The sequence below is a fragment of the Ovis aries genome, chromosome 1 (genome assembly GCF_016772045.2).
Source record: "Ovis aries strain OAR_USU_Benz2616 breed Rambouillet chromosome 1, ARS-UI_Ramb_v3.0, whole genome shotgun sequence".
In the NCBI taxonomy this organism is placed as follows: Eukaryota; Metazoa; Chordata; class Mammalia; order Artiodactyla; family Bovidae; genus Ovis; species Ovis aries.
In genome coordinates this window covers 220,197,380-220,208,618 of record NC_056054.1, presented here as the reverse complement: position 1 = coordinate 220,208,618, position 11,239 = coordinate 220,197,380, and the positions used below count along the sequence as shown (strand labels likewise).

The 11,239-nt window shown below is 36.1% G+C and overlaps 1 protein-coding gene across 4 annotated transcripts in view; it reads left to right on the top strand.

The window, feature by feature from the left end:
* Positions 1-370: 370 nt before the first annotated feature.
* Positions 371-11,239, top strand: part of LOC101114926 (acidic leucine-rich nuclear phosphoprotein 32-related protein-like) — a 28,510-nt gene continuing 17,641 nt past the window's right edge. For all 4 annotated transcript variants that reach the window (XM_060405185.1, XM_042234864.1, XM_042234876.1 and 1 more), the window contains exons 1-3: positions 371-477; positions 7,799-7,943; positions 10,780-10,873. In XM_060405185.1, coding sequence (XP_060261168.1) covers positions 452-477; positions 7,799-7,943; positions 10,780-10,873 — 265 coding nt within the window. In that variant the 5' untranslated portion in view covers positions 371-451. The remainder of the gene's footprint in view (positions 478-7,798; positions 7,944-10,779; positions 10,874-11,239) is intronic.

The following is an 11,239-nucleotide window of genomic DNA, read 5'->3' as shown; positions in this document are numbered from 1 at the left end:
AACTACAGAAGAGGAGTACGAAACCAAATACTGAGGGATACATTGCACGAGTACCACTTCAACTAAACCCAAGCCAGATGCCGACAATTCAAGAAAGAATAGAGCTGAAGACAGCACACTTTTCAGGGATGCCAGGGCCATTTGCTCCCTCTGCTATAATTTATGTTTCTGTAGTCAAGGTTCAGTTATACCACAGTTTAGAAAACTCCCTGGAAACAACATTCACCATTAGCTGCTCCAGGAGCACAAGAATTCCTTTGATGAGCACTAACAGATTGGTAACAATACCTCCTCAAGGGCCAGGTTGCTAGGCAACAGCTTGTTTCCTTGGTCACGGTGAATCCATGGAAGACCCCAAAAGGAGGCTGCTGATTCTTGCTGGACAGCTCTTCTGGGAATGGGATGAAAAATGTCTTCAGAAAAATAGGCTTAGGAAGGCCAGAGGAACTTTATGGACCAACAAGACATGTCTGAAAGGTAAGCAAATGAAATGTTATAAGTAGTCTTATTCATTCCTTAAGAGAAAACAGACAACCAGAGGTTTGTGTGTTCCTGGATTAAATTTCATTTAAAAATGTAAAATAATGAAATCTGGGTTACTGATGACTGTTGCTTAGAGAAATGAGCCACTGCCTCTCCTATATGCAGGCAACTGGCTACAAATGCAATTCAGGTAATCATTGCTGTAACAGAGAGCTGGACTTACTGTCTAGTACTGGTACATTTATAGCTACACACGGCACTTTAAGAGAGCATGTGTGAACTTCAGGAGGTAGATCAGATAGGACAGCCAGAAGGAAATATCTATTAGTTAATACCCACTAATTATAGTTAATGTTAGTTTTATCTACGAGTTACATTTAAATGAAATAACTACCAGAAAACAGGACTTTTACTAGATTAATAAAAAGTCATAAATCAGATTAAATTAGAGGCCAAAACCCAATACTTATTTTCTCATTCCTAAATTTTATAGCTGTTTCATAAATGTTTCTCAAAGCATGCTGATAATTAGACAATATATGATTAGGTCTCTTGGGACTTGAATGTTTTGTCCTTATATGTGTTTAAATTGGCTCGCATCCTTAAAAAAGTGAGATTTGCACCTTCAGTGTTCAGGATGAAATACATTGTGCTTTCATGACTGTGTGAAATTTATTTATAGCTCCCTAAATTTACTGCCTATCGTTAAGATAGGAATCCTGCTTAAGTAGGGATTTAAAGGCCGAAGCAGTTATATTACAGAAGTTTTCTTTTAGTTAGCAAACTCTGAACATCTCATCTCAGCAGTATGTAGATGTTATGTTTATTTTAATGTCAAAAACTGTGAAATAACTAGAAATGGGCAGGTGAATCAATAGTTTTTAAATGTGTAGAAATTTTGTGACCTGTTACAAATTTATTTGTCCTACTTGCTAATACACTTAATACACTGTATCAAGAGGAAGTTTACTCATGAATTCTGTAAAAAGATGATACTTATGATCAATATGATTATTTTTAAGCTAGTACATTTTATAAAATTATTTCAGAGACAGGGTAAAAAGTGATGCCCAGGCTGCAATTTAAACTTTAATCTTCAAATTCTGAAGGAGTGGGGAAAGAGTGGGAGGGAGGGAAAAAGGGAGAAAAAAGGAAAAAAAAAAAAGTTTTCTTAGTGCCAGTATTTGTTCAATCACATTTCTGCACATCATGAAATAAGTCTTAGTCCATAGTACCTTCCTAACATACTGTTAATTTCATTTGAAATTTTCTAGTTTTGTCTCTGTTAACAAAACTACCTAATCACACATTGTCCTTTTGTGTCTATATTCTTCTTCTCCCTTTCAGTGTTGTATGTGGTTGAATTTTCAAAACTGTAACAATATAGGTCATAGTAAAACATTCCTCAAGTACTGGGAACCCTCTAAATAGCAGCTATATATGTGGTTACAATAACATTCTAAAAATTTCTAACTATAATTTTATAAAGAAAACATAGAGGTATCTCAGTTTATCTTCATTGTTCCTAGGATTTTAATATAACTCTGTGTTTCTAAAAATATCAATGAACCCATTAAGAGGTACAGAAGTTAACAAGCTTTTCCTCTAAAGAATTGTGATATGTTTGTCCTTTTACTTTTGTTGTACCTTGATAAGAGCCTATTTGTGTTTATAGGAATGCATATGGAGCTAGAGCAATAGGAACAGGAAAAATTCATTAGAATACAAGGTTACATAAAATTAAAATCTGACCATTAAGATAGAAATAGAGAAATGACAATTTTAGTTGTATATTTTTCAAAATTATAATTTGTTCCTCTGTGTTTTTAGAATCAACAATCTAAATAATTTCAGATATATCTGTTAAAATTCTGGGTCTTAGGTACTAAAATTATAGGGATATTTGTAAAACACAGGAGTATTTTAGAACATTCATTGTTATATGACTATTTAATTTATGGATTTAGATCTAGGAACTCAATTTAGAGCCATCAGAAATTCGAATGCAATAACATGGTATACCAAATTTGCTATTTCAGACACTAACATGTTATAATTGCAAAAGACTTCTTGATTTCATGAAACCTCCTTTCTCAGTGTTTTACAATATCTCATCACCATCCCTAACATGTAGATAGCACAATCATCACCTGTTTTACAAATGAATAAACTTATACATAGGCATAGAGAGGACAAGGTTTTGGGATTTTAAAAGATTAGAAGAATGGTCAGAGTAATGAGAGATTGGATTGATATCTTCTTCCAGCAAATTTAATGCTCTAGAGTTCATGGTAAGTTTCCTCTAGCTGATAACCTAAGTGCATGGGTTTAGCAAGATCCCACTAGATCTGAGAACCTCGCTCAATAATCTGGGGCGGGGAAAGAAAGCATCTGAGGACTTGGGGAGTGTCCTTTGCTAACTGAAAAATGCAATTGAGCTTTTTTCTTCTAAATACAAAGCTCTCATGATGCAGCACTAATATAAATGGAACATTTAGAAATGGAGTTGTAAGCAATGCCATCTTGACCACACTGACTGTCTGAAGGAGCCCCCTGGCCTTCTGGATGGTGTGTGTTCAATACGGCCTCCTTTGCTTCACCTTAGAAACTAGGCCGTCTGCCACTTCCTCTTTTCCTTTTCCTGCAAAGCTACGTAATCACCAACTTGACATTTTAATTAAACAGATAGCATCCCTTTGCAGCCGACAATTTATGAGGCTTATAAATTCCTGATTGTAAACAACAATGCAATCTTCCAATGAAAGGGGCTCATGAATTGATAACTTTTATTATTGTTGTTTTTCATCCTGCAGTCTCAGCTCACCAGATTCCCTCTTGTTGGCCATTCTACACTTTTTGAAACCAGGAACAGATGGCCAATTCAGATAATACCACCTATTTTAAAGACATCATAAATCACTTCTGATAAATGCTGTACTGTTTCAGTCATGGCAACTTTATATTACAGCATTAATAAAATTAATTTCTCTTTCATAAGGTTTAGAGTTGCAATTTATGATACTTGTTTGTTCAATGCAAGCAGAAAGATTAAAAATGAGTAAACCAAAATACTAACTAACTACAAGCCTGGTTTTATTTTTCTTGGGGAGGGGAGACATGAGAAGGTTTTTAAAACAGCTTGATATCACCTGGAATGATGTTCTCATAGGTTCTACTACTAAAGGCTTACCTTTTATTTTCAGTAAAGAGTCACTGCTCAGATTTAAATGTTCTATTAACTAGTGAATTATTTATCTGTAGTTAAGTGAAGCAATCAGAATAAGGAAAATCAATATTAATGATTTTCCTTAATAACTGCATCTGAATAAATGATACAGATTTACAGTTATTTAAGGAATCACAGTAACTTGTCTGAATCTTATTTGAATTGTAGTAATTAAAAACACTTGATCATTTACTTGTTTGACCTGGACAAGTTATGCCACCTCTTTGACTCTCTGCATCCTCAACTCTAAAATCAAAATAACAATGTTACGCATTTTGGTGATTTTAATGATTAAATACTTTGGCCACCTGATATGAAGAGCCGACTCATTGGGAAAGACCTTACTGCTGGGAAAGATTAAAAGCAAGAGGAGAAGGGGGTGGCATAGGATGAGATGGTTGGATGGCATCACTGACTCAATGGACATGAATTTGAGCAAACTCCAGGAGATAGCAAAGGATAGGGAGGGCTGATGTGCTGCAGTCCATGAGTTGCAAAGAGTTGGACACAACTTGGTGGCTGAACAACAACAATGATTAAATGAGTTAATCTCTGTAAAGTTCTTAGTGTAATGCCTAGCACATAGCATATGATTAATAAACGTCAATTATAAAATTATTATATTAGTAATAGTTGTCATCCTGTTAATATTATTGCCAAAGAAACACAAAACCAAACCAGAAAAGCTTTTTACTCAGGCAGAGTTCACATCATCTTCTAAATATGAAAGGTAAGGATCCACCAGGCGTGCTAAGTGACCCAAGGTCACAGTAGTAAGAGTTTTAGATTCCCAGGACTCATGGTTTTGCACTCTGAACATCAGTGGCATGTGCATGAAGGCAGATGGGGTAGAAGTTTGGATTAGTTAGATAACCTGGAAGATGCTCTACCTTTTCTTTTTTAAACTAAAGGATCACAAATTATCTTTGTTTGCTAATATTTTTCCCCCCAAACCAGACCAAAGTAAACTTCTATATGGAACTTATGATAGAAGTAATGGAACAAAGAAGAGCTTCGGAATTCCCCAAAGGTTTTGCTTCACGATGTCAGCACCCTGCTCTTCACCACTGACCTCTGATGTGGTGTCCAGGAGGAATATATGCATATGAGAGAAAGAATTCAGCCTTTGAGACTCACAGAAAGTAATCACACTGAAAGAGAGTCAGACTAGTTATCTACTGGTTAGAATCTTCTCAGATAATCTGTCCTTAGCTGAAACTCTAGACCAAATTTATTTCATTTCCTTCTGGCAGGAAAAAAGCCGGTGAAAGAGAAAGAGTGTGGATGTTATTTGCCTGTTTATTTCTGTTACCAAAGTTTTAATTACTTTCTGTTATTCATAAATGTCTAGTAGAAGTCAAGATAATGGCACAAATGGTTCTTCTAGTTTAAACTCTCCAATAATCTAATGTAAACTAAGATGATGAGATAATTTTCAGTTACTTGTAAATGTGATTTTCCCTTGAAGCTGTTGTACTTGGTCTTGGAGCACTATACAACCAAAGTACAGTGAAAACCCAATCAGCTGGATCTTTCTTATCAGACATTTTGGCTCTGTTGAACTTATGGTTCCCTGTGCTCTCCTTTAAACAAAATAAGACCGTTTCTCACACTTTAGGTTTAAAAACAAGAGAGAGAGAGTCACTTCCAGATTTTCCTATTGGGTCTGCTTCTCACCACTGCGTTGTTGTTCAGTTGTGAAGTCGTGTCTGGCTTTTGGCGACCCCATGGACTGCAGCACGACCCCATGGGCTTCCCTGCCCTTCACTATCTCCCTGAGTTTGCTCAAACTCATGTTCATTGAGTCAGTGGTGCCATCCAACCATCTCATCCTCTGTTGTCCCCTTCTCCTCCTGCCTTCAATCTTTCCCAGCATCAGGGTCTTTTCCAATGAGTCAGCTCTTTGCATCAGGTGAGCAAAGTATTGGATCATCAGCTTCAGCGTCAGTCCTTCCAATGAATATTCAGGGTTGATTTCCTTTAGGACGGACTGGTTGGATCTCCTTGCAGTCCAAGGGACTCTCAAGAGTCTTCTCCAACACCACAGTTTGGAAGCATCAGTTCTTCGGTGCTCAGCCTTTTTATGGCCCAACGTGGTCTCACATCCTTACATGACTACTGGAAAAACCAAAGCTTTGACTAGACAGACCTTTGTCAGCAAAGTAATGTCTCTGCTTTTTAATACACTGTCTAGGTTTGCCATAGCTATTCTTCCAAGGGCCAAGCATCTTTTAATTGTGTGACTGCAGTCAGTGTAAGCATTGATTTTGAAGCCCAAGAAAATGAAATCTGACACAGTTTCCACATTTTCCCCATCTATTTGCCATGAAGTGATACAATTGGATGCTGTGATCTTAGTTTTTTGAATGTTGAGTTTTAAGCCAGATTTTTCATACTGTTTATAGAGTTCTTAAGGCAATAATACTGAAGTGATTTGCCATTCCCTTCTCCAGTGGACCATGTTTTGTCAGGCCCTCATCACTGTGTAATCACGACTAAAGTTCAGAATCACAGAAGAGTCAGTCATGTCATTATCCTTATCTTCCTGATTTCATTTAGGCAGAGAACAGCTAGCATATTTTCATAGAGACAAGAGAACCAAAAGTCAGTTAAATGTTTTCTCTGTTTATCCCCTGAAATACTATTCCATTTTGCCTTATTTTATTCCCCCGATTGTTGGCAAAAAAAAACTCTGGTTAGAGATAGTAGGATTTACCTGCTTCAGGAGTAATTTTGCACATGGTAATGTTTTTCTAATGTTTGTTAATTTGTTGCCATAGCAAGGTATTCTTTGGTAATGTCAAGAAAACCATATCCGGGTTATTAAAGAATTGCTCAATTGGGGAATATTGGAGAGATATATATTTTCTGACTTTTTCACATGATTAAGACCAAATCTTTTGCTATTTAGTGGTAGATGGAGGGATAATTTTTTCCTTGATAACAAGGCACAGTTGTTTTATTTTCTTAATGGCATAATAGCACTATTTTTAGAATATGATGTAATGGCTATGCTCTTCTACTCTAACGCATCAGTTAATACATGAAAAATGAAAGACATTTCTACATTATACTTCATGAAGGCAACTTCAGTATACAAGAGATGTGTCAGTTTCTTGTAAGCAAAATTGCTACAGAGCTTCATAATAACTGTGCCATAAAATATAGAATGCTGTCTCTTAAGATTCTCAGAGCCTGAAAAATAACCCATCAAGCATAAAAAGAGGCCAGAGATAGATACAATTTCTAGTTTTATTTAACATGGAAAAGCATACTCAGATATCATTTTTAAATTGACCTAAAGTAATATACAGTACCAGTTACAGAAAGAGAAATATAACCACTCCTGAGGAGAAAGGGAAAAGTGCAAGAATAACAGTAAATAATAAATACAGGAAAGCAAAAAGACATTTTATATCTCAGTGGCATAACAATGGGAATACAGAGAGAATAGGACTGTTTTTAAGTGAAATATTTGAGCAGTATTTCAAAGTGAGTAAAATTGATTAAAGAACCTGAATTTTTAATATGTTTGCCACCAATTTGAGGAAATATAATAGGTTCGGGGGAAATTTCAGGGAAAACAGAAGACCCAGATCAATGGGAAAACCAGTAGGAAGTTTAAAGCTTATCTGGCACAAGCCAAATCTGTAAGAGTAGTTCTACTAGGAATGGTATTCCAAAATTAGGGCTGATCTCCTTGTTTATATCCTATGAGCATGTATTTGTGTGTACCCTTAGATTTACTTTCCTAAGATGTGCAGTCTCTGTAGACACTCTTACCTGGAGAAGAATTTTCCTTAAGCGACTGTCAGCCATAAAAAATGTGTTTAGGACTCTGATAGAATTCCTAGGGTATCATTTATCTCTCCTATAAATGGAAAAGCTGGTGCTTATAATTTGTGGCTATTGCTGTTTTCTACAAAGATATTTACATTGAAAAACTTCAAGCATTTTTAAAAATGTTTAACTGGAGGATAATTGCTTTACAATGTTGTATTGGTTTCTTCCATGCAAAAATGTGAATCAGGCATAAGTATTCATATATCCCCTCCCTCTTGAACCTCTTAAGCATTTTCTTTCACTCAGCTCCTCAGGTCAAAACACAAGCGATCAGGAGACTTGTCCATCTAATTCATCCCACAGCTCCTATCTGAGTGAGACACACACCCTGTGGGCTCTCTCCAGGAACAGAACACTATATTCTCATTCGGATTCTGGAATATCATCCCTGGTAAGAATTTTTTAATTAGTTCTCTACTTAGCGGTAAGTTTAACATGCATTTTGCTTAACATTTTACACTTTTTAATAAGTGTATACATGTCTTCCAAGGGGGCACTACTAGTAAAGAACCTGCTCGCCAAGGCAGGAGCATAAGAGATGCGGGTTTGATCCCTGGGTAGGGAAGATCCCCTGGAGGAGGGCTTGGCAACCCACTTCAGTATTCTTGCTTAGGAAATCCCACGGACAGAGGAGTCTGGCAGGCTACAGTCCATAAGGCCACAAAGAGCTGGACATGACCAAAGCAACTTAGCACACACGCATACGTGTCTTAAACCGATCCTTGCAACTGGGGAGAAAATGAAAGTTGCTACTCTCAGTCCCAACTCAGAAAGGAAAGAATCTGGGGTGGAGGAAGGAAAACAAAAGAGATAGAGATGAATAGAAAAGATAATGACCAGAGATAACAATTGTGTCCCTTCCTTTCCCCACTGAGTTCAAATTCTGTCTGTAGTCTAAGAATTATCTCCTTTCTTTATGGAATATCCTTTGTCCACAAGATAAAAAATTTTCCTCCTAAACTCACCATTTCCAAGATTGTTCTTTAACCCATCTAAGTGGAATCACAAAGTTTTGTCCCTTCATTCAAAAATTTTCCACTTGTTCCTTGGATGAAAATGAGTTATTTCTATGTTTGCCTCTCAAATTACAGAAAATTAGTTTTTCAAGCACAAATACCATATTTTATTTAACTTTGTATCTTTAGTGTCTGAGATAGTCCCTGCCACATAGCAGGCGCACCATATTTATTTTTCAATAAATCAGTGAGTTGAAATAAAGCATTCTAGTTTCAAAAATATTTATTGAACCAGTGGATTAATCACTTGGTTCATCAAAATCAAAAAGGAAAAAGAACAGGGTAAGACACAGGAATATTCACCCGTCCTTTAAGAAGAAAGCATGGTCACACAACTGCAATATGTTGACAGCCTTTCATAGATATAAACAAAGAAATGCAATGGCTCATTTTCCTGTGATGTTAGAAACCCTCAAATCAACCACATAACTCCTTTAAAAAACTAACAGTTTTTTTTTACACAAAATTGTATATCAGTTGAAAAATGGAAACTTTATTTTCAATATAGCTTTAGCTTAGATTCATTTTTCCCCAGCTAGAGTCTCATGAAATAGCACAAAAAGGCTATTGGATGTGGCAACTACAGGAAATTTAACCTAAAAAAATTTTTTATTCTATGACAGTAACAAGCAAAAAAAAAAATCCAAAAGGACATAACAGATTGGGAAAGATGCTTCCACAAACATGTAAACCGAACAGCCAAAGACAGACTACATTTTTCAATAATCTAAAATGTGTTTGTGCTTCTTAGTTTTTAAAAATATAGTTCTGAAAAATAAGTGAATTACTGGAAAGTATTTGTCCCAAAGAATTGCTCAAGCATTAATTAACTTTTAAGTGTTGCTGTTAATCAAGTTAGAGAATTTTGTTATTTTTAAATGAATATATTTAAATGTTTATGGACCAACTAAGGTCATCCAGTAAGTAAGTAATGAAGGTAAGAGATCAAAGCTAAATGATTATTAAAAACCCACCTGTTCCCAATTTATTTTGAGGCAGCTTGCCCCCAATCTTGCTTTACAGGATGGGCTAGTTCCATGTGCTATGCTAAGAATGAAAGGTTCTATGGTTTACAACTCCAGGAAAATACTTTGCAGTATAGACTCAAATTATATCTTAAGATACTAAAGGTTCAGAGCAGTCCTGTAGTAAAGATAAATGGTTAGCTTTGTTTAATCCAGTGCCTCATAAGCTTATTTAATGATGAAAATGTTTTTTATCTTAGTCACACAGCCTCAAGCAAAGAAAAACTATACAAAATACTGTTCTGTGAGATGAATGTCGTTGTTCCAAATACTATAATGGCATTTCTTCAAATCAAATGTCCTTGGTTTGTCTGTATAGGTGTAACACGGCTAACAGAAGAATGAATCTATGGCGTATGTATTTAACATTTTCTGTGCTGAGTAATATGCCTTTTTGTTTGTGCTAACCTTGAAACTATCATAAGTCATGTAAGATACTACGAATTTTGATTGGCTACAGCTTCAGTAGCAATAAACAGCATAAAATGGCCCCAGATGTGATCTTGACACATATTCTGGTCAGCAACACATTGTCCAGAACAAGAAAGTTGACCAGGAGCTGAAATATCTCATTCAATATTGGCCACACATTTTAGGAACAATGTCAGTGAAATGGAACTCTTCCCAAGGAGAACCACGCTTTTCCTGAATAGTCAATAATTTGTAAACCAGGATCTATAAGTAATAACTAAATGACAAAGAGGATGACAACTATTACCAGACACTTAAAATAGTAGTCACATGTGAAGGGATTCTTCTGGGTAGCCTCAAAAGGCAGAGCTTTTGTAACTGGACTAACTCAGAGGGATTACTTCAGGTCCATATAATGAAGAACCTTTAGCAATTACAACTATTCTAAAATAGAATGAGATTCCTCATGAGCTATTCAATAAATAGCAGAGGACAGATTATTAGAGGTGGTGTAAAGTGGATTCATGAATGGGTGCATATATTTATTTGTGCTATCATTTGTCATCAAACATAAATCAGTTGCAGGTATTGGAAGATGCAAAATTGAATAAAAATAAATAATTTAGATTGGGCTAATATAACATCAATAAGCATGTCATTAGTTACCTAGAGTTCAAAGTAACTCAATGTTTGGATGGGTTCACATTACTTGTACACATCAAGTAAGTGAACTATTTATCGCCAGATGATATTTCTCTTCTCTCTTACTTTAAAGCTTCCATCAGATTCTTTTAAGTACCTCACTTGGCACAAAGTAGAACAAAATGACATCCAAGGAAGTCAACTGCGTTGCCCACGAGTAAGAGAAGGTAAAGGAACAGAAGTGTGTGATCTTTTTGTACATGCTCTTGGTAGATGTTTTTTGAAGATAACACATTACTTGGGGATAAAAACCTGTATGACCTAGAGGTAGAAAATTTTCTTTTTTCAAGACCATATAGTTGTTAATATAGTGAAACCACCTTTAAAAGCATACTCTCTTTCTTTTAAGATTTATTCCTTTATTTATTTTACTTTGGGGCTGTGGTGGCTCTTTGCTCCTGCGTGTGTGCTTTCTCTACTTGCCGTGAGGGGGCGCTACTCGTCATTGCAGGGCACGTGCTTCTCACTGGGCTTCTGCATGGGCTCTAGGGTGCAAGGGCTTCAGTAGCTTCGGCGTGTGGGCTCAGTAGCTG